The 24164-nt window shown below is 48.9% G+C and overlaps 1 protein-coding gene across 4 annotated transcripts in view; it reads right to left on the bottom strand.

Moving 5' to 3' along the window:
- Positions 1–1448: 1448 nt before the first annotated feature.
- LOC147113765 (programmed cell death protein 4-like) overlaps positions 1449–24164 on the bottom strand; it is a 43880-nt gene continuing 21164 nt past the window's right edge. For 2 of the 4 annotated variants that reach the window (XM_085995077.1, XM_085995078.1), the window contains exons 2-11: positions 23553–23804; positions 22678–22775; positions 22290–22403; positions 17364–17585; positions 13052–13149; positions 8719–8830; positions 7017–7124; positions 6366–6476; positions 5112–5251; positions 1449–2020 (exon numbers count right to left, since the gene is read on the bottom strand). In XM_085995077.1, coding sequence (XP_085851203.1) covers positions 1960–2020; positions 5112–5251; positions 6366–6476; positions 7017–7124; positions 8719–8830; positions 13052–13149; positions 17364–17585; positions 22290–22403; positions 22678–22775; positions 23553–23804 — 1316 coding nt within the window. In that variant the 3' untranslated portion in view covers positions 1449–1959. The remainder of the gene's footprint in view (positions 2021–5111; positions 5252–6365; positions 6477–7016; positions 7125–8718; positions 8831–13051; positions 13150–17363; positions 17586–22289; positions 22404–22677; positions 22776–23552; positions 23805–24164) is intronic. The other 2 variants (XM_085995079.1, XM_085995080.1) reach the window with 2 other exon arrangements.

Genomic DNA, 24164 nt, shown 5'->3' with positions numbered 1-24164 from the left:
CAGAACTGATCCATTTTTTAAAAATATTAATTCCCAAGTTCGACTCCAGACACTTGAACAGAAAATACAGGCTGATACTTCAGTGCAGTACTGAGGGAGTGCAGCACTGTCGGAGGTGCCGTCTTTCGGACGAGACGTTAAACCGAGGCTCCATCTGCTCTCTCAGGTGGACGTAAAAGATCCCATTGCACAATTTCGAAGAAGAGCAGGGGACTTCCACCTGGCCAATATTTATCCCTCAACCAACATCATTAAAACAGATAATCTGGTCATTCTCGTATTGATATTTGTGGGACCTTGCTGTGCAGTAATTGGTTGCCGCATTTCCTACATTACAGCAGAGACTCCACTCCAAGAATACTTCATTGGGACGTTCTGAGGACGTGAAAGGCACTGGCCCTGGGCCCAGTAGACCCGTGTGTTAGTCCATCTCTGGCCCTGGGCACAGGCCCTGTAGGCCCGTGTGTTAGTCCATCTCTGGCCCTGGACACAGGCCCTGTAGTGTAGGCCCATGTGTTAGTCCACCTCTGACCCTGGGCCCAAGCCCTGTAGGCCCGTGTGTTAATCCACCTCTGGCCCTGGGCCCAGGCCCTGTAGGCCCGCATGTTAGTCCACCTCTGGCCCTGGGCACAGGCCCGAAAGGCCCGTGTGTTAGTCCACCTCTGACCCTGGGCCCAGGCCCTGTAGTGTAGGCCCATGTGTTAGTCCACCTCTGACCCTGGGTCCAGGCCCTGTAGTGTAGGCCCATGTGTTAGTCCACCTCTAACCCTGGGCCCAGGCCCTGTAGGCCCGTGTGTTAATCCACCTCTGACCCTGGGCACAGGCCCTATAGGCCCGTGTGTTAGTCCACCTCTGACCCTGGGCCCAGGCCCTATAGTGTAGGCCCATGTGTTAGTCCACCTCTGACCCTGGGCCCAGGCCCTGTAGGCCCGTGTGTTAGTCCACCTCTGACCCTGGGCACAGGCCCTATAGGCCCATGGGTTAGTCCACCTCTGACCCTGGGCCCAGGCCCTATAGTGTAGGCCCATGTGTTAGTCCACCTCTGACCCTGGGCACAGGCCCTATAGGCCCGTGTGTTAGTTCACCTCTGACCCTGGGCCCAGGCCCAATAGGCCCGTGTGTTAGTCCACCACTGACCCTGGGCCCAAGCCCTGTAGGCTCGTGTGTTAATCCACCTCTGACCCTGGGCACAGGCCCTGCAGGCCCATGTGTTAGTCCACCTCTGACCCTGGGCCCAGGCCCTATAGGCCCATGTGTTAGTCCACCTCTGACCCTGGGCCCAGGCCCTATAGGCCCGTGTGTTAGTCCACCTCTGACCCTAGGTCCAGGCCCTGTAGCCACGCGTGTTAATCCACCTCTGGCCCTGGGCACAGCCCCTGTCGCCATGCGTGTTAGTCCACCTCTGACCCTGGGCTGTTTTGATTTTTTTTAAACGCAGACTCTAGTAATGAAATATAAAGCTTTATTGTCAAGAGGCCGTAAAGAATATAAACGCCCAAAACTGCAATTACACAGTTGAATTTTCTATACTGCGGTGTGCGACACACCCAGAGCAAAATTCCCCCAAAAGGTTTCTCTTTAAATGACGCTCATTTCTAACAGGAAACATTTCAAAGTTTCACATTCCGCAGACCTCAGCTCTAAACTGAACTCTCGAGCACTGACTCCCCAAGACCTGAGGTAAGATCAAATGGAGCAGGAGACACGCTCCCTTTAGCAGGTGACACGCTCCCTTTAGCAGGTGAGTTCAAAAGCACATTTTTAGCAACAGTTTGCCGTTATTAAAACCATGACAGGAAGGCAGCCCAATTAATTGGAACCGTGACAGGATTCATTCCCCGCCGACTCATCCTTAGCCCCCTCTTTATTCTCTGGAACCCAAATGTGACTCTTGCTGCGCCCGAGATACGGTGAACGCTCCCTTAGCTCAGGCGCATCCGTTCCAACTTTTGGGGCCTCTTACTGGGCTGCCTGCGCGACGCAGTTACTCCCGTCCTCGCTCATGGAGGACCTCGCTTCACTGGGGGAAAGAGAGAGAACGGAATTTATAAAAACAGCAATGCAACACGGAGTGAAGAAAATAAACAACCTCACAGAAAATAATAAGCTGCAACAACAACCACCTGCATTTATATAGCGCCTTTAACGTAGTAGAAATGTCCCAAGGTGCTGCACAGGAGCGTAATGAAACAAAATTTAACACCAAGCCCCATTAGGAGATAGCACCCCCCGCCACCCCCCCCTCAACGGTTCCATTAAAAGTAACGTGGGCACTTTCCCATTAATAATAGTTTAAATCAATAGACACGTTATAGATTAAAATTTAAAAAAAGTTACACTCACTGCGGCAACAGGGGCGAGTGTCAGTTTGCATAGAATTTTACAGCACAGAAACAAGCCATTTGGCCCAACTGGTCTGTGCCGGTGTTAATGCTCCACACCAGCCTCCTCCCACCTTGCTCCATCTCACCCTATCAGTATATTCTTCTATTCCTTTCCCCATCATGCACTCACTTACCTTTCCCTGAAATGCATCTATGCTATTTGCCTCAAACACTCCCGCATGTTCCACATTCTAACCGCTCTCTGGGTAAAGAAGTTTCTCCAGAATTCCCCGTTGGATATGTTAGTGACTATCTTATATTCATGACCCCAGTTTTAAACTCCTCCCTCAACCCTATCGAATCTCATCATAATTTGAAAGACCTCAATTAGGTCACCATTCAGCCTTCTCTTTTTTTTAAAGAGCCCCAGCCTGTTCAGTTTTTCCTGATAGTTATAACCTCTCAGTTCTTGTATCTTCCTTAGAAATCTTTTTTTGCACTCTCTCCAGTTGAATGACAGCTCCTTGGTGTGAGGTACCTGAAGGGTTCCTGCGGAATCCCGCACCACCGCGAAGCAGCACCTCCATGAGTGGTGGCAAACAAATAGGCAAGAAAAAAAATCTCTCGTAGCTTCTGTTGCTCCGCAACTTTGAACGAAGCACAGTTAAATACTTGCCGTGCAATGTCTGGCTGCTGAAACCCTGATCCATGCCTCTGTCAACTCCAGACTCGACTATTCCAAGGCGCTCCTGGTTGGCCTCCCATCGTCCACCCTCCGTAAACTTCAGTTCGACCAAAACTCTGCTGCCCGTCGCCTAACTCACTCCAAGTTCCGTTCACCCATCACCCCTGTGCTCGCTGACCTACATTAGCTCCTGGTCCGGCAACGCCTCCATTTTAAAGTTCTCATCCTTGTGTTCAAATCTCTCCATGCCCTCGCCCCTCCCTATCGCTGTCACCTCTTCCAGCCCTACAACCCTCTGCGATCTCCGCATTCCTTGAATTCTGGCCTCTTTTCCCCCCCCCACCACCCCGCGATTTCCTTCACCCCACCATTTCCTTCACCCCACCATTGTCGCCCGGCCTTCAGGTGCCTAGGCCTTCAATTCTGGAATTCCCTCCCTAAACCTCTCCACCTCTGTACGTTCCTTAAAACCTCCCCTTTTCAGGAAGCTGATAGTCACCTGTCCTGATCTGTCTGAAATGGCTGGGTGTCAATTCTTTGTCTGATGACGCTCCTGTAAAGCACCTTTGGATGTTTTACTACTTTAAAGGCACTATATAAATGCAAGTTAACGGCCCAGAACTTGGTGTCGGGGGCTTGCCGCGCGTGCAAGCCCCCGATCTGCACTCACCCTGCGCGCCGACATCTGAAGCCCGGGCCCGCTTGCATTTCCTGTCACAGGCCCGGTTCAGCTGTCGGCGCACTGTGCTTACCTGATCCAGCGGCGTAGTTAGTGCGATGTGCCGGCTGGGATCAGGTGAGCACTGTACAACCAATCAGGGGAGGGGAAGGTTCATTCATGAGTTTGAGAGTAAGAACTGTCAAACTCATGAAAACTACAGGGGCCCAAAACACTATTTAAACTTTAAATAAAAATTTTAAAAACATCCCAATCATTAAATTAAGTATAAATAAGTTTAAAAAAATAATTTAAACAAATTTTTTTTTTTTGAAAAAAATAAATTTTTAATAAAAAGGGTCTAAAACTAAACTTACCTTATTGTAGATTCTTTAAAATAATAAACCTGTGGGAAAAAAAATTCTAAATTGCACTAAAACACCACTTACCTGTAAAAATAAATACTTACGTGTGCTTTTTACAAGCGTAAAGACCGGAGGCCTTTACACATGCGCAAATCCCCCAAAACAGAGGAAATCCAAGACGCACGCGCTGCCCCCTACAGCGCACGCGCTAGCCTCTTCACCTCTTGGGTTAGAGGAGAGGAAATGCCGGTTTTCAGCACATGCGCTGTGCATGCTGAAAACCGGCATTTCCTCCGGCCAGACGCGCAAGTACCCCTTCCGTACTCACGTGTTTGGGGAGGAATTACTGCCCCATTGTTAACGCAGCTGTTAAAATAAAGGACAATGGAATTTCAATGAGGATTTTAAACTTTCATGCACTAATATCACGCAGGGGAGGATCCTGCAAAGATTCGGTTTGGGGCCCACTACATGTCACTCAACAGTGTCTCCTTCCTGAGGCGCGGTGCCCAGAACTGTTACTCCAGATGGGGTCTAACCAGAGCTCTGCACAGCTGTAACGTAACTTCCACCCCTTTGTGTTCCAGCCCTCGAGATAAAGGCCAACATTCCATTCGCCTTTTTGATTGCTTTTTGTACCAGTCCACGAGCTTTTAGGGTTGTGTACTTGGGCCCTTAAATCTCTTTGTTCCTCTACAGTTCCTAGTGATACCAAATACAGTACCTACTAAAATGTGCTACAATCGCTAAAAGTGAAAATAAATGAACAAATTAAATTGGCTCAGTTCTGGTATCCGTATTACAAAAAGGATATAGAAACACTGGAGAAAGTGCAAAAAAGGTTTATTAGGATGATACCAGATGGGAATCTCAGTTGATTGTTCTCCACTCTAGCCAATACTCAAACCAATAGTGCTTAAGTGCTACCCAGGCTATCAACCAACTCAGGAGACTGAAGACTGAAGTTGGGACCTTCCTGAGCTACATGGCTCAGACATACACTGAAAGATCTACTTAATGGCATAGAATTCCTCAAGTCCCAGCTCCCTTCTTAACAATTACGCATTTTCATATCCTACCGTTTAGGGCACTGATCTTGGAGTGCTTTGGTGATGACCCCTTGCTGCTGACAATGGTCCACAAACCCCTTGAGAGTGCTGTAAGAGTTTGGCATGTCTAGACTGATGTCCAGCATGGCATCAAACACCCGTATGAATCCCTGCAGAAAAAGGGAGGAGGGGGGAAAAGGAAAGGAAGATAGCGTCTTTAGTAAGTCAAGGTTGACAGAAAGACAGAAAGACATTCTTGCAATTCTCCAGCTCCTTTCTTGACCTTAGGATGACCCAAAGCCAATTTGTGCACAGCAAGGTCCCACAAACAATCATGACCAAATCATCTGTTTTAGCGATGTTGGTTGAGGGATAAATATTGGTCAGGACACCAAGGATAACTCCCCTGCTCTTCTTTGAAATAGCGTCATGGAATCTTTTACATCCACCTGCGAGGGCAGATGGGGGCTTGGTCTCATCCGAAAGATGGCACCACCGACAATACAGCACTGCCTCAGTACTGCACTAGTGTCAGCCTGAATTTTGTGTCTCTGGAGTGGAACTCTCTCCCTCACCATTACTGGACTTCTCAGCTATTTTTTCCCCAACAGGTCTGGTCAGATCATGAGAATAATCTTGGCTTCAGTGGAAAGTCAGCCTGCTTGTCCACCAGGGCTTGCAATTTGAAGAGAATTGTGCAACTGAGGGTATCATCAAGGACTCCAGGCATGAGCAAAAAGGAGATCACAAGGTTATGTGGAGAGCTGGGGTTGTTCTCCTTAGAGAAGAGAAGGTTAAGGGGAGATCTGATAGAGGCGTTCAAAATCATGAAGGGTTTTGATAGAGCAAATAAGGAGAAACTGTTTCCACTGGCAGAGGGTGAGTAACCAGAGGACTCCGATGTAAGGTATTTGGCAAAAGAACCAGAGTGGAGATGAGAATTTCTTTTACACAGCGAGTTATGATGATCTGGAATGCAAAGGGTGGTGGAATAATAACCTTCAAAAGGGAATTGTATAAATACTTGGAAAGGAAACATTTGCAGGGCTATGGGAAAAGAGCAGTGGAGTGGGATTAACTGAACAGCTCTTTCAAACAGCCAGCACAGGCACGATGGGCCGAATGGCCTCCTTCTGTGTTGTATGATTCTATGCGAAGGTGATCAAACCAATGAAAATTCAGAAGATGTTTGAACAGCCCTTCGATTTTCAATATATTTTGCTTCCAATGTTTTTCCCTCGCGAGCAGGATTGTAAGGTGCTGAGGTGGATTCAGCAAACTCACCCGGTTCATCTGGTCGAGAGTTAAAAACCCAGACTCCCAGAAACTCTTCAGGAGTTTTACAATCAGGTTAGAGGCGTCGCCACTGGTGGATTCAAGAACCATCACCACGGCCTGCAGGACAGAGTATTAAAGGATATGGTCAATGAGCTGCTGGGAGCGACACGCAGACGCCGGGAGCGACACGCAGACGCCGGGAGCGACACGGAGGGAAAAGCAGCAATGCAGATGGACGGGCAGCAATGCGGAGGGACGGGCAGCCAGTTAGTGACAGAATCGCAGTAGCATCAGCAGTTAGCTCCCACTCATGTATAATGTCACAAAGTGAACCTCATGGTCCAGAGACAGACAATTAACTAAAATATTGAGATTCAACCAATGGCTCCTCTTCCCGAACAAACCCAGGTGACTGGCAGCTTTTAGCTCCTATTATCCCCAGGCTGAGCTGTTCCAAGGTCACACAGACACACACACCAACACTGAAAGACGCTGTAACCCAGTAACAACACACTGGACTACCCGCACCCCTAATGTGGCCGGGGAGGGAGGGGTATGGGTGTTGAACCTTTGATTTATCTGCGTCAGCGGATCAAGAAATGGAGGGGGGGGGGGCGGTGAAGGGAAGACCATCTGGCGAGACAAAGAGTAACGTACCTCATAGACCAGCTCGTGGTGGAAGTGAGGAACCTCAAGGTTCTGCAGGCAGAGCCCGGCTTCAGCTGTATCTGTAGACAGCAGGTATTCCTTCAGCAACAGATTCATCTGGTGAAGAGGTCAAAAGGTTACTGTTGGCCAACTGCTGCTCCACCTCCTTCTGTTAGTCAGTGTGCGTAGCAGAGCTTCCATTAAACAGATTAGTACACGCGCCAGTGAAAGAAATGCTTGCATTTATATAGCGCCTTTCACGATCTGAGGACGTCCCAAAGCGCATCACAGTCAATGAAGTACTTTTTGAAGTGTAGTCACTGCTGTAATGTAGGAAACGCGGCAGCCAATTTGCACATAGCAAGGTCCCACAAACAGCAATGTGACAATGACCAGATCATTTGTTTTAGTGATGTTGTTTGAGGGATAAATATTGCCCAGGACACTGGCGAGAACTCCTCTGCTCTTCTTCGAATAGTGACGTGGGATTTTTTATGTTCCTCTGAGAGGGCAGGCGGGGCCTTGGTTTAACATCTCATCCGAAAGACAGCACCTCCAACAGTGCAGCACTCCCTCAGTACTGCACTGGGAGTGTCAGCCTGGATTTTGTGCTCAAGTCCCTCGAGTGGGTGCTTGAACCCACAACCTTCTCACTCAGAAGGGGGAGTGTTACCAACTGAGCCGTGGCCGACTGCCGTTTACTGTGCACAAAATGGCTGCCATGTTTGCCTATGTTACAACAGTGATGTCCTTCAAGAGTAACTCATTGGCAGTGAAGCGCATTAGGACGTCCTGAGGATGTGAAAGGCCCTATATAAAGGCGAGCCCTTTCTTTCCCACGACATCACATAGGCTGGCTTCAAGGAGTTACTGGATGCAATAGGTCATCGGGTAAACACTACAAATGATTTATTTATCCCTTAAGTTAGCCAATCCTGCCCTAGAAGTGGTCCCATATTGGAGTTACCAGATCAGTGAAGTGACAGGCAATTGCTGCAGTGAGAAAGTCTGAAAGGGGAATAATCTTACTCCCACTCCAAGCATGAAAAATAAAACACCTAGGGGTCGATTTTGAGTGGCCTCAACTGGTGTTAATGAGGCAGTAAAGATCTCGACCTGGAGTTGGTTGCCATACCGCCCCGTTACCACCAGCGATGCGGCCGGCTCCATTTTGAAAAGGGCCTACCGACGAGTATCCAAAGCGCCCGCCTGTTTCAAGTGATACGCCCCTTTTAATATGGAAATCGGGGTCGTGTGATGTAAATTGGACCCCGAGTGCCATTTTAGGTCAGAGCCTGCGCAGTGCACACTCCGACCAGTTCCATGGGCGATGGAAGAGAAGAGGCCCAGCTTAGGTAAGTGTCGAATTATTTTTGTGGGGGCCGGAGGAGCAGGAGTGTATTATATCTGAGCTGCTGCCGACCCAGGGCACACCACCCTCCGCGGTCGCGCCCCTTTCCCCATAACCTACCTTTCTGGCGGCTGCCCCAGCCCACTCATGAGGCCTCAATCAAGTGAGCCGCGTCGGTAACGCCTGTTTGGCACCCCGCAGCTCGCCTGTCGAATTTAAATGAAGTTCAGGGCCTCAAAATTGCAGGGCTCCATGCCCGGCAACCAACCTCCCCAATTTTCCCACTTCCACCGGCAGGACTAGTTTGAACCCCGCACCCACCGCCCCGCCACACCCCACCCCGGCAGATCGCTGGCTTACCTCTTTGACAAGCTGCTTCACGGGTCTCAGGCCGCCTCCGACCCCCCAGACGTTGTCCAGACGCACTCCTCGCTTCATGCTCAGCAGCACTGTGGCCTTGTCCAGTGCCACACTGAGGGGAAACAGGCACAGAGGTCAGAGGTCGGTGAGGGGCACAGTCAATGCTACTAGCTTGCCCGTTGCCAAAATGTTAGTCGTGCAGAGCAGGGGGAATGGGAAACTGCAGCAAGACACTTAGGGGGGAATTTTAACCCCCCAAAACGGGTGGGTTTTGGTTCGGGTGGGAGGTTAAAAAGGTAAAAAATCTGAAACAGGAACCCATCCTGCCTCGAACCTGCCCACTTCCGGTTGTAACGAAGGCGGGACAAGGGGCAGGCGACCAATCCGCTTGCAGAAGGTGGGTTGGTCATTTAAATATGTTAAAGGCTCTGCCTGCCTTCATTTTATCAGTGATTCTGTTTTTAATCACAGGCAGCCGATTTCCCTGGCCTCGGGAAACACGGCAGTTGAAAGCAGACGAGAAGGGCTGAACCCATGAGGTAAGTGCCTTTACAGCAATGCTTGTGGGCCAGGAGGAGCTGGAGTGTTTCCAAAAAGCTTACCAGTAAACCCGCACCACCCCCCACCCCGCAATTTGTCTGCTCAACATCCACCCACCCCCCGACCACCACCTGCTCCTCCCTACCACCACTGGACCCTCCCTCCCGCGATCAGACCCCTCGGATCAACTCCCCCACCACGATCTCTCCCACTCCCCCACTAGACCTACCTGCTCTCAGCCCAGCTGTCAATCAGGCTGGCTGTGGGTGAGAAACCAACAGAAAAATTTCTTTAAGATGTCACGTGCGGGAAACCCATACTTCCGGGTTTCCCGACTTCAAAACAGCACCCCCCCCCCCCACCACACGGAACGCGCCTTCGAGCCAATATCCAGCCCTTAGAATCATAGAATGATACAATTCTCCTCATCTCCCCTTTGGTTCTTTTGCCAATTATCTTAAATCTCTGCCCTCTGGTTACCGACCCTCCTGCCAGTGGAAACAGTTTCTCCCTATCCACTTTATCAAAACCTTTCATAATTTTGAATACCTCTGTTAAATCTCCCCTTAACATTCTCTGCTAGGAGAACAATCCCAGCTTCTCTAGTCTCTCCAGATACTAGTATCCCCAGGATTTTCGGAGCATAGTGAGAGATCAACCGGTCAACCGGGGACTCTCCTGGTGAAGCCTTTTGAGGGGTTCAAGTCCAGACTTCAGGCAGCGCTGATGGCGAGGCCTAGCTTGGGCTGGCTGTCGCTATGGTGATCAGCACCCTGGTCAATCCAAGCTCCTGAGCACAATGTCTACACAGTATTCTCATTGTCGGATCTTGCAAATTCTCCACTTCCCTCCTTACTGGTGCGCCCGAGGGGCCTGCAGAATGAGTGGCGACGGAGCACTTCACAGCTGAGCGTGATCCTTTTTATTCCTGGAGAGGTGTGGTGGGGAGGGAGGAGGCTACTAGAGAGGGGTAATTTTGTGAATTCTTCCCCAGGGGGAGGCGATGTGGCAACTTGTCTCACCCCAACTGCAACAGCGACTGTGATTGGCTAATGCAGCTCGGACCTATGACCTTCTGATGAGCATGGGGGGGGGGGGTGGATTCTGTGTGTTTTTACCGATGATTGCAGGAGAGCACGGGCCTTTTTTAATAGCGAGGTCACACCTTAGCGCTCCACTATGAAGAGAGAAATGGTTTTCTTTTAGTTTCACATGTGCGGCCTCAGTCTACACTCACCAGTTAGACACCTAGTGCCCAAACCCCACGAGCTATGCGGGCTGCAACATTAAAGCTACGACCTGCTACCACATGGGGAGGGAGTTCTGCTGTCTGCCATTTCACTGAAGGCATAAAAGGCCGTTAAATGTTTGTTTCCTTCGCCCCACCATTGGCGGCCGTGCCTTCACTGCCTAGATCCTAAATTCTGGAATTCACACCCTTAACCTCTCTACCTCTCTCTCCTCCTTTAAGACCGTCCTTAAAACCTACCTCTTTGACCAAGCCTGTCCTAATATCCCCTTATGTGGCTTGTTGTCAAATTTTGTCTGATAACGATCCTGTGAAGTGCCTTGGGACATTTTACTACATTAAAGGCGCTCTATAAATACAAGTTGTTGTTAACAGAAAGGGCCATGGAATTTCAAACAAGGACCTTAAATTTTCAGACCCTAATATCACACTGGGGAAGCAGGCATGCAAAGATTCGGTTTGGGGCCCACTACATTTTACTCGACAATATATCCTTCCTGAGGTGCGGTGCCCAGAACTGAACGCAGGAGTCCAGATGGGGTCTGACCGGCTCTGTACAACTGAAGCACAACCTCCACCCCCTTTGTGTTCCAGCCCTCTTCAGATGAAGGCCAACATTTCATTCCCCTTTTTGATTGCTTTTTGTACCCGTCACTAGTTTTTAGTGGTTTGTGTACATGGACTCCTAAATCTTTGTTCCTCCACCGTTTCTAGTCTCTCACCATTAAGAAAATATTCCCATTTGTCTTTCTCAGATCCAAGTGGATGAGCTCACACTTCCCCACATTGAACTCCACCTGCCATAGATTTGCCCACTCAGTTAGTCTGCTACGTCTAGTTGTAACTTCCTGCTCCCAGCTACACAACTTACTGTGCCTCCTAACTTGGTGTCATCTGAAAACTTGATCAATTAGATCACCCCTCAATCTCTCATACTCGAGGGAATACAAGTCATGTTTATGAAGCTGTCCTGATAATTTAACCCTTTAAGCCCAGGTATCATTCTGGTGAATCTGTGCTGCAAGGCCAACATCTCCTTCCGGAGGTGCGGTGCCCAGAACTGAACCCAGTTACTCTAAATGGGGTCTGACCAGAGATTTAAACAACTGTAACATAACTTCCACCCCTTTGAGATAAAGGCCAACATTCTATTAGTCTTTTTGATTGCTTGTTGTGCCTGTCTACTGGCTTTTAATGATTTGTGTAAATGGACCCCTCAATCTCTTTGCTCCTCTACAGTCCTTAGTGATATGAACGTTAACAAATACCCTACTAAAATAAACGAAAGAAACTGGCTCGGTACTGGTCCCCATACTAGAAAAAGGGATATAGAAGCACTGGAGAAAGTGCAAAAAAAGATTTACAAGGATGATGCCAGAACTGAGAAAGTACAACTATCATGAAAGACTGAACAGGCTGAGGCTCCTTCCTCTAGAAAAGAGAGACAGTGGGGTGACAGATAGAGATCTTTAAAATTATGAAAGGGTTTGATAAGGTAGACGTAGAGAAGATGTTTCCACTTGTGGGGAGTCCAAAACTAGAAGTCATAAATATGAGATAGTCACTAATAAATCCAATAGAGAATTCAGGAGAAACTTCTTCACCCAGAGAGTGATGAGAATGTGGAACTCGCCACCACAAGGAGTGGTTGAGGCAAATAGCATAGCTGCATTTAAGGGGAAGTTAGATCAGTACATGAGGGAGAAAGGAATAGAAGGATATGCTGATAGGGTGAGATGAAGTAGGATGGGAGGCTTGTGTGAAGCATAAATACCGGCCTGGACCAGTTGGGCCGAATGGCCTGTTTCTGTGCTGTAAATTCTATGCAATTGTATGGAAATCTATGTAGTTCTTGGTAAATCTCGGTAAATATATGTAATTCAGCGATCCCGGCGTTCTCCCAATGTGCCGGGAAGTAGCGGCCACTGGGGATCCAGCGTGGAATTTGGGGTGAAACCTAGTTCAATCGGGATGTCACTCAGTTTCCTGTGATCCTTTAAATTATGGTGGTGGGGGGCTACGAGTGGATTTTCTGCCAAACACCCCCCGCCCCCATGCGTCCCGCTGAGGCCTATGGGAAGGCCCCAAACCATTTCTGGGGACCGGCAGTCGTACACAAAGCGGTTTGCTGGCTCTACTGGGACCAGAGGATGAGATCAGGCCTTCGGGGAGTCGCACTGTCCCTCCTTCTGCCGTTGGGAGTGGGGGCGAGCCGCCATTCTTACACTCCGGCTAATGGCTAGGAGCAGGCACCGCTGACAAATAACCCAGGCCCTGGGATTTGAAGTGTGGTCTCAGGCTGGAGGCCAGGGCAGGTGCGTGGGGGACTTGCATTGGCAGAACTTTGAGACGCTTGTCCCCACTGACACCGTCACTCTGTCCTCAGAGTGGGAGATACGGAAAGGGCTGCTTGAGGGAGTACTCAAATACACTTTTTCCAACATTACACCAATCCAGCCTTCAGGAATGGCAAGAATGGGCAGGGATCCAACCATCGCTACAAGATTCCGCAACGAGATATTCCACCAGTCTGTCTGTGCTTACCGGACCTGCTCACAATCAACCTTCCCTTTGTAGCTATCCAGAAAATTTTCAGGTAGGACATGGTCAGCCATGGCACGGGCTACAAACTGGCCCAGCATCTGCACACAAACACCGAACATTACATGTCAACCAGCGGTAAGGAAAATGAAGGCAAAACTCACAACCTTGCTTTGCGAAACAGATACCCGGTACCGAGACAGGCCCCACTGCATTGCCACGGCTACATCCCCCACTGAATTCTGGGTAACGTCATGGGCAACTGGGCCACCCCCCCCACCCCCACCCCCACCCCCCCCCCCAACCACCACCCCCCCCCCACCACCCCCCCAACCACCACCCCCCCCCAACCACCCCCCCCCCAACCCACCCCCCCCCCACACACCCCCCCCACCACCACCCCACCCCCCCACCCCACCACCCCACACCCCCCCACCCCACCCCCCCCCCCCACCCCCCACACCCCCCCCCACACCACACCCCCCCCACACCAACCCCCCACCCCACCCCCACCCCCCCCACCCCACCACCCCCCACCCCCCACCCCCCACCCCCACCCCACACCCCCCACCCCACACCCACCCCCACACCCCTCCCCACCCCCCACACCCACCACCCCACCCCCCCCACACCACACCCACACCACCCCCCACCCCACCCCCCCCCCCACACACACCCCACCCCACACCCCCCCCCCACCACCCCCCCCCCCACCACCCCCCACTTCTTTATGGTCAGCTCTTGGCATTTCAGGGCGTCGTAGTGATAGCATTGGGGGTTGCTCATTTGTAGGTGATTCCAAAATTTGGTGGCTCTTTTTTGGATAGTGATTATTAATGGGTATTGGCCTAGTTCCGCCCTGCATGCGTTGTTTACTGTTTTCCTTTGAGTCCGGAGGATACTTTTACAGAATTCCGCATGTAGGATCTCAATTGGGTGTTTGTCCCATTTTGCAAAATCTTGTTGTGTTAGTGGTCCCCAGACCTCACTGCCATAGAATGCAATTGGTTCAATTACTGATTTGAAAATTTTGAGCCAAATGCTAATTGGGATTTCTATTTGGATTGATTTTTTGATGGCATAGAAAGCCCTTCTTGCTTTCTCTTTCAGTTCATTCACAGCCAGTTTGAAGTTTCCCGTAGAACTGATTTTTAAGCCCAAGTATGTGTAGTGAGTGGTTTGTTCAATTTTGGTTGTTCCTACTGTGAAATTTATTGTGGGTCCATGTTGTTTGGATCTTTGCTGGAACACAAGGACTTTGGTTTTTTGGGGATTTATTGTCAGGGCCCAAGTCTGGCAGTATGACTCCAGCAGGTCCAGGTTCTGCTGTAGACCCTCCTTAGTTGGTGACAGCAGAACCAGGTCGTCGGCATAGAGGAGGAATTTAACCTTGGATTCATATAGGGTGAGGCCGGGTGCTGTAGATTGTTCAAGTAGTTTTGCCAATCCATTAATGTAAATATTAAAGAGTGTCGGTGAGATTGGCGAGCCCTGCGTCACCCCCCCGCCCCTGTGGGAAGTATTTTGTTTGTTTGTCTCCAATTTTAACTGCACATTTATTGTTTGTATACATTGATTTAATTACATCATATGTTTTCCCTCCTACCCCGCTTTCGATAAGTTTCAGGAATAAACCGTCATGCCAGATGGAGTCGAAAGCCTTCTGGAAATCTACAAAGCATGTGTAGATTTTGCTTTTGTTATGGTGAACGCGTTTGTCAATTAGGGTCTGTAGGATGAAGATATGATCGGATGTTCTATAGTTTGGCAGGAATCCAATTTGGCTTTTACTCAAGACATTGTGCTCTTCAAGGAAGTTTATAAGTCTTTTGTTTATGATGCTACAGAATACCTTCCCCAGGTTACTGTTTACACAGATGCCTCGATAGTTGTTTGGGTCGATTTTGTCCCCACTTTTGTATATGGGTGTTATGAGTCCTTTGTTCCAGATGTCAGGGAAATAACCGACACTCCGAACCAAGTTGAAGAGTTTTAGGATAGCCAGTTTCAGTTTGTCGTCTGCGTGTTTAATCATCTCGTTTAGTATGCCGTCTGTCCCGCAAGCTTTTCCTGGTCGCAGGTCCTTGAGTTTTTCAAGAAGTTCTTTTTCTGTTATTATGGCGTCTAGCGGGTTTTGGTTATCTTTTATGGCCATTTCAAGCTTTTCCAGTTTTTTGCGTATTTGGTGTTGCTCTGGTCTTAGTGTGTTTTTCTGGTATAATTTTTCAAAGTGGTTTACCCATGTGTCCCCATTTTGAATGGACAAATCGTCGTGTTGTTTTTTGTGTAGTGTTTTCAAGTTGTCCCAGAAACAATTCGACTCAATGGATTCCTCCACCACCCCCCCCCCACCCCCACCGGGATCGCCAAGCTGCCCCGGGGGCTGCGACCGGCGCCAGCAATAAGCAAACAAACCCATTTGCCAAGGTCCCTACCATTGGCCTCATTAGGCGCGTGAAGTGTGCGCTGCACCAAGTGCTGGCTGGACTGAAAGCAGCATGGACCAGGCCTGGTTAAGGCTGGTAGAATTTCAGGCCCACTGAATGGGTCACCTCCATTTTGATTGCAAAGGCTTCTGGAATTTTTAACCAGGGTTTTCAGGAATCAGATTCCGCAATTCCGTGAAAATGGAAGCCTGTTAGCTCTGCTTACAGGAAGGAACTGCCATTCCGTAAAACCAAGGCCAACGTTCCACAGCGACTGAACAAGCTAAATTCAGTTTTAGTCCACGGGATTTCAGGAACTTTTTTTGCCAGCGTTTGTTGGGGATTGAACTGGACTTGCTGATTAAAATTAAACCACTAAAACGACTAATTTCTTCACCGCAATCCAAGTCATGGCTGAGCCAAGTGTCATGACTCCAGTTCAAAATTGACCCATGGGCAGCGAAGCAGCTTGGGACGTCCTGAAGACGCTAATGCCGTTTATATAAATGCAAGTTCTTTGTTTCTGATAAGTACCAGGTCCTTCTGAGGCCAAATGTAGTTGCCAGTATTGAAAGGGCCTAATAGGAACATTAGGAACAGGAGGCGGCCATTCAGCCCTCGGGCCTGTTAAGAACATAAGAAGAGCGAGCCATTTGGCCCCTCCAGCCTGCTCCGCCATTCAATAAGACCATGGCTGATCATCGACATCAACTCCACTTTCCCGCCCGATCTCCATATCCCTCGATTCCCCTAGAGTCCAAAAATCTATCAATCTCAGGCTTGAATATACTCAACGACTCAGCATTCACAGCCCTCTGGGGCAGAGAATTCCAAAGATGGCCAATCTGTATCTTAATTCCATTTACTCGCCTTTGATCGACATCCCTTAATACCCTTACCTAGCAAAAATCTATCAATCTCAGTTTTGACATTTTCTATTGACCCTGAGCCTCAGCAGCTTTTGGAGGAGAGAGTTCCAGATTTCCACCACCCTTTGTGTGAAGTGCTTCCTGACATCACCCCGGAACAGCCTGGCTCTAATTATAAGGTTCTGCCCCCTTGTTCTGGACTCTCCCACCAGAGGAAATAGTTTCTCTCTCTCTACCCCATCAATTCCTTCAATCATCTTAAACACTTTGATTAGATCACCCCTTAATCTTCTATGCTGAAGGGACTACAAACCTAGTTTTTGCAACCTGTCCTTATAATTTAACCCTTTTAGCCCCGGTATCATTCTGGTGAATCTACGCTGCAACCCCTCCAAGGCCAACATCTCCTTCCCGAGGCGCGGTGCCCAGAACCGAACACAGTTACTCCAGATGGGGTCTAACCAGAGCTCTGTACAGCTGTAACATAACTGCCACCCCTTTGTATTCCAGCACTCGCGATAAAAGCCAACATTCCATTCGCCTTTTTAATAAATTTTTTGTACCATTGTACCTCGGCCTAAGTATAGGCCGATCCCACAAGGAAGTAACAGAGGTGTCCAGGCCGCACTATAAGCCAGACCAAAACCAAGAAACAGGTTCAGGAGTGGGTCAAGGAGAAAAGATTAACAGGACTTTCAGTACCACAGTCCACACGGCACCTCTAACAGTGCAGCACTCCCTCAGTACTGCACTAGAGTGTCAGCCTAGATTTAGTGCTCAAGTCTCTGGAGTGGGACTTGAACACACGACCTCCTGACTCAGGCGAGAATGCTACCCACTGAGCCATGGCTGGCACACTTCTTCATTCTTGTTCAATAGTAGAGTACTGTAATAGCGCTACCCCTTTAAACTGTACAATGTGTATCCTGGGCGTTAGCACAAACACGTCCGCCATGTGCAGCGGGGACCACGTCACGCTTCCTCTAACGGCGGATTTGCAGAGGATTGATTCCCGCGTACCTGAGGAGCCTCGGGCGTGTCGAGGATGAGGTCCGGCAGATCGCGCAGCAGCTGGTCAAAGGCTGAGGCCACATCTTCAACCGACAGCCGTTTCCCCGTCAGGTCGGCCAGGAGACGAGACATCAGCTCCCGGTGGCTCGCCTTGCCCTCCAAGGACATGGTCACAGACAGGAACGGGAGCTTGCTCTTCTTGTTGCCGAGGTTCATCTGCTTCAGGAGGGTCTGCGAAGCGGTGAAACAGTGTCAAACAATGTCTCTCATAGGCTCGCCACTGGCCTCGACCAACTGCGGCATCCGTACCCACAGAATGTCAACACGTGACCCACTATCTCCTACACCCTTCACCGCCCCTCCCCACCCACCTCCATTATCTCCCAGAGACGCTGACACCTGCCAGGAGCACCACTCCACGGGAATCAGCACCCGCCTCCCCACCCACTCTGTAATCTGAACTGATTTACTGCAATTTGCCTTAAATTGTGCCTGGCTGAAGCTGTTGAAGAATCGGGGGAAACAAAATGGAAGCATTCCGTATAACAACAACTTATATTTATATAGTGCCTTTAGTGCAGTAAAACAGTGCAAGGCGCTTCACAGGAGCGTTAGCGACAAAATTTGACACCGAGCGCATAAGGAGATATTAGGACAGGTGACCATAAGAAATAGGAGCAGGTGTAGGCCATTCGGCCCTTCGAGCCTGCTCCAACATTCAATGAGATCATGGCTGATCTTCTGCCTCAACTCCATTCACCGGCCCTATCGCCATATCCCTTGATGCCCTTACTAGTCAGAAATCTATCGACTTCTGTTTTGAATATACCCAATGACTGAGCCTCCACAGCCCTCTGGGGTAGAGAATTCCAAAGATTCGCCACCCTCTGTGTAAAGAAATTTCTTCTCATCTCAGTCCTGAATGGCCTACCCTTTATCCTGAGGCTGTGGCCCCTGGTTCTAGACTCCCCAGCCAAGGGAAACAGTCTCCCAGCATCCATCCTATCAAGCCCTGTAATAATTTTGTATGTTTCAATGAGATCCCCTCTCAATCTTCTAAGTTTCTTCTCAAAAGCTGTGTTTTTAAGGAGCGACTTAAAGGAGGAAGAGAGGTTTAGGGAGGGCACGGCCGCCAATGGTGGAGCGACGGAAATGGGGAAAGCGTAAGAGACCAGATTTGGAGGAGCACAGAGATCTCGGAGGGTTGTAGGGCAGGAAGAAGTTACAGAGATAGGGAGGGACAAGGCCATGGAGGGATTTGAACACAAGGATGAAAATTTTAAAAATCGAGGTGTTGTCAGACCAGGAGTCAATCTAGGTCAGCGAGCACAGGGGTGATGGGTGAACGGGACTTGGTGCGAGTTAGGACACAGGCAGCAGTTTTGGATATGGGTAAAATTGACTAAGGGTAGATTATGTCATGGTCATGTGGATACTGCATATAGCTGGGTGTCTATAAAGAACTGCCTTAAAGGGGAAGGCAGAGCAGGAGTCAGAACAAAGGATCAGACAGCTTGAACACATGGTCACCTTCTCTCCAAAGAATTGGGGTAATATCCATCCTTTGTACTCATTGCCTTGTTACTGTGTGTAACTAGTTGTACTTGATCATTAAAACTGCTGATTGCTAGGGTATCAGTTGTCTTGTCGAATTGATTTACACCTCCACTGTCCTGTTCTCCATTGCCATTGAAGAAAGTGAGTGGGCAAGCGGCAGCACAGCCAAGCCTGACCCTGTCCCCGCGCAATGTTTGGACACACATCCCAGCACAAAAAGAATGACATAGTATTTACAGCCCAGAAACAGGCCATTGGGCCCAGCTGGTCTACGCTGCTGTTTGCTCCACACGAGCCTCCTCCCACCCTACTTCATCACACCCTCTCAATATATCCAGCTATTCTTTTCTCCCTCATGTACTTATCTAACTTCCCCTTAAATGCAGCTATGCTATTCACCTCAACCATTCTATGTGGTGGCGAGTTCCATATTTTCACCACTCTCTGGGTAAAGAAGTTTCTCCTGAATTCCCTATTGAATTTATTAGTGACTACCTTATATTTATGGCCCCTAGTTTTGGTCTTCCCCACAAGTGGAAACATCTTTTCTATGTCTACCCTATCATAGGAACATAGGAACAGGAGTAGGCCATTTAGCCCCTCAAGCGTGTTCCGCCATTCAGTGAGATCATGGCTGATCTGCGACCTAACTCCATATACCCGCCTTTGGTCCATATCCCTTAATACCTTTGGTTAACAGAAAGCTATCAATCTCAGATTTAAAATTAATTGATCTAGCATCAATTGTCATTTGCGGAAGAAGAATTCCAAACTTCTACCACCCTTTGTGTGTAGAAGTGTTTCCTAATTTCACTCCTGAAAGGTCTGGCTCTAATTTTTAGACTATACTCCCTCATCTTAGAATCCCCAACCAGCGGAAATAGTTTCTATCTACCCTATCTGTTCCCCTTACTATATTAAACTTCGATCAGATCATCCCTTAACCTTCTAAATCCTAGGGAATACATCCCTAATTTGTGTAATCTCTCCTCGTAACTTAAACCTTGAAGTCCGGGTATCATTCTGGTAAACCTACGTTGCACTCCCTCCAATATATCCTTCCTAAGGTGTGGTGCCCAGAGCTGCTCACAGTACTCCAGGTGTGATCTAACCAGGGTTTTGTATAGCTGCAGCATAACTTCTACCCCCTTGTACTCTAGTCCTCCAGATATAAAGGCCAGCATTCCATTAGCCTTTTTGATTATTTTCTGTTCCTGTTCCTGACTATCGAACCACTTCACAATTGTAAAGATCTCTATAAGATCACCTCTCAGCCTTCTCTTTTCTAGATAAAGATGCCAAGTTTGTTCAGTCTTCCTGGCTGATTCCACCAACCCGCTCTCCTTTAACTTGGAGACACAAAGGAAAGTTGTCGCATTACCACACTATCATTGCTAGAGCAAGGATCAGAAAATGAAGCACAGCTTCAAAGTTCAGATGGAACACTGAACCTGGGAACTTTTAACCTTCAGAGTGATCCATAAATGCTTTCCGAGTCCAGAGGCACTAAAGTGCTCCTCTTCCTCCCACCATCCCACCATCGTAAAACCCAGAACCTGTGGTGAGGGAACTAGCGAGTGGCACAAGAGGTCCCACACAACTCCCAGTCTTACCATTGGCTTGAAGGTTCGAGCAAAGTGCAGAAACAAATACATTGCAGACCGTCAGCTTCAGCTCCTTACACAGAACCCCTCACCCCCACGAAGTGCTTGAAGCTTAGAAGACTAGGACTCCCCTGCTGGTCCGCTCAATGGGGAAATGAGGTGAAAGTTTCTCGCCTTCTCCCCTGAAGACGATGACTCACACTGGAGGCCATTTCTCCAGCCAATGGCAGCTCTCCAGTAGCTTGTCCGTTAGGCTTCATGTATAAGCCCAGACAGTGAATGTCAGCAGGCTACTTGACTGCAAAACTAGCAATATACTGCGGATGCTGGAAATCTGAAATAACAACAGAAAACGCTGGAAAAACTCAGCAGGCCAGGCAGCATCTGTGGAGAAAGAAACAGAGTTGACGTTTCAGGTCTGGGACCCTTCATCAGTTCTGATGAAGGGTCCCAGACCTGAAACGTTAATTCTGTTTCTCTCTCCACAGATGCTGCCTGGCCTGCTGAGTTTTTCCAGTGTTTTCTGTTATTACAGTCAAACTCAACCCTGCTCTCACATGAGGGTCCCACAAACTTCTACTGCCCGGTCGACAGAAGCGGGACCCCTGACTGATGTCACCAGACTGGGAGGGAGGAGGGGAAGCGGAGTCTAATTGCAACACTTCAACAACTCCCTGGCTGAGATTAGCGAATGGGGTTAAGGAATCTTCTTCTTAGGCAGTCCCTCGGAACTGAAGATGACTTGCTTCCACATTAAAAATTAGTTCTCAGGTGACCGATGAGTCCAGGTCCCGAATTTCATTTTAAAAGTGTGGAAGATGCCTGTGCGTGATTTCTTTTAACGTGGGGTGGCCGTTCACACCAGCTACCACACGGCTTGACAGAGCAAGGTCTTGGTCCAATGGCAAGGGGATCCAAGACGATTGGAGACCAGGCTCTGCTACAACAGCCTAATGGTTAAGGAATATGGCAGTGTAGTGAACTAGTTACTGAACTAGTAATCCAGAGGCCTGGACTAGTGATCCAGAGAAGGTGAATTCAAATCCCATCACGGCAGTTTGAGAATTTCAGTTTGAGAATTGGAACTAAAAAGTATTGATACCAGTAAAAGTGACCATGAAGCTGTCAGGTTGTCGTAAAAACCCGACTGATCACTAACGTGCTTCAGGGAAGGAAACTTGCCATCCTTACCTAGTCTGGCCTATGTGCGACTCCAGACCCACACCAATGTGGTTGGCTCTTAAACTGCCCTCTGATCCTAGCAAGCCGCTCAGTTGCCTTCTCAGGGTAGCCGGCATTGCCGGCGACGCCCACATCCCGAGAATCAATAAATTAAATGCATGGACTGTGAATTAAACCTGGGACTGTCTGGCTCAGGAATACACCAGGAGGTGCTAGGTCAGCAAGGGGGCTAGACTTTAAATTTTAACTCTAGCCAAATGTTAAATGAGAATATAAATGTGTGTATATGTTTCTATATTTATAGGTTTCTGTACTATTAAAAATCTTGCATATAGTGTGCATTCCTGTTTGAAAATCCTGTTGTCACGATTTGTGGTCACACTTTTAGGTCAACATTTACCATTCAGTTTGATATGTTGACTGTCACGGTATAGTTGCAGGCTTTGGCCACGAGGTGGCTCTGTGGAGTGAGTTTCTGGATTCTTGCTCAAATCAATATCGAACCCACCAACTGTTCAGGACAGGATTCCATCAGCCCTGACTTGAGACTCCTGATGGAGAGATACGGGACAGCAATGGGGATCTCACTTACAGCAACCTCCTTGGTATCTCCATGCTGAAAGTACTCCTGGATGATTGGCGTCACCGCTTTTTCAAACTCGCAGTCATTCAGTTCAGGAACAACCGTTTGGTAAACAGTCTCACCCTGCAACAAACCAAACATCAGGCAATAGGGATAGGTGACAATATCCTAGGGTACCTCTACATAAGAGCAATAGGGATATACTGTAATGCAATAGCCCTCTACTATCCCCCCAAGGGCAATCGAGATATATGACAATATCCGATATAAACCCAACATTCTGCACTCCTCCACCAGAGGAAATAGTTTCTCCGCATCAACCCTATCATTTTAACATTTTAAAGACCTCGATCAGGTCACCCTTGACCGTCTAAATTTGGGACCGAACCAAGAATACCTGTTTGTCATCGTCATAGTTGGGATCATGGATGTCTGGCTGCTCCACATCGTATATTTGGGCTGCAGCACCCCAGACGCCTTTGCCACCAGCGCCTCCTGCAATATACGGAACACCTTCATCAGATCGAGCCTCGCACTTACTGTGTGAATTACATAGGGTACACGGCACAGAAACAGGCCATTCGGCCCAACCAGTCCATGCCGACGTTCATGCTCCACTCGAGCCTCCTCCCGCCCTTCCCAATCTAACTCTATCAGCATAACCCTCCATTCCCTTCTCCCTCATATGCTTGTCTAGCCTCCCCTTAAATGCATCTATACAGTACTATTCGCTTCAACCACTCCCTGTGGCAGCGAGTTCCACATTCTCACCATCAGTATTGAAGATGCTACAAATCCCACAGGAACAACCCCCTGGCCTGATTCAACAACTGTTTAACCAAATTTCCATTTGCACTGCTCCTCCCTGGCCATTGGACCTTCACAACACAGGCAGCTGTCACACGGCACACAGGAGCGAACCTTTTAAAGGGACCCCTTAAAACACGTCTGTCCCCACCATCTGAATCCACCTCCACGGCTGGGCAGAGTACTTGCTAAAACACGTCAAAGTGTAATAATCAGCCTATATAAAACTTTAATAAGCCTTTAGTTGGAGTACTGTGTGGAGTATTGGGCTCCACATTAGAGGGAGGATATTGAGGGTAGAGAGGGCACAACTAGGATGCTGCCTGATACAGGGTATCAGGAATCAGGAAATAGAAACACGAGGGGAGACTTGAAATTTGCCCTCGAGCTTCCACCCCCCCCCCCCCAAACCCCGCACTATCCCCCCCAACCCCTCATATCCCCCCACCCCCAGTCCCCAATTACCTTTCTTAGGAAGCCCCCGGCCTTTTCCAGATCGGGATTTTTTGTCTCCCATTTTGCCTTTAGTGCCGACACCATCTGCATTTTCGGAGAAGGACTCGCGGCCAGACCCGGAGTCGCGCGACGAATTCTTCCTCAGCTTCCTCTTGGCCTTGGCACTAAGACGCGCTTCGTGCAACTCCTCCTCCCGGGAGGTCAGAGTTCCATCTTGTGCAGCTCCGCTTCCAGCTTTGGTCAGAGCGCAGTCATCGGCCGCTGCAAAACACAACAACAACAACTTGCATTTATAAAGAAAAGACTTGCATTTATATAGCGCCTTTCACGACCACCGGACGTTTCAAAGCGCTTTACAGCCAATGAAGTACTTTTTTGGAGTGGAGTCACTGTTGTATTGTGGGAAACGCAGCAGCCAACTTGCGCACAGCAAGCTCCCACAAACAACAATGTGATAATGACCAGATGATCTGTTTTTGTTATGTTGGTTGAGGGATAAATATTGGCCAGGACACCGGGGAGAACTCCCCTGCTCTTCTTCAAAATAGTCTCTTTAAGTGGGGTAACCTCAAGTCAGTCAGTGTGCCGGGCAGAATGCCACATGTCCACAGTACACAGCCA

The sequence above is a fragment of the Somniosus microcephalus genome, chromosome 8 (genome assembly GCF_052327205.1).
Source record: "Somniosus microcephalus isolate GS21.2 chromosome 8, FLI_Smic_1.0, whole genome shotgun sequence".
In the NCBI taxonomy this organism is placed as follows: Eukaryota; Metazoa; Chordata; class Chondrichthyes; order Squaliformes; family Somniosidae; genus Somniosus; species Somniosus microcephalus.
Note: the sequence above shows the minus strand (reverse complement) of the source record. Positions and strands in the feature narration are given on the sequence as shown.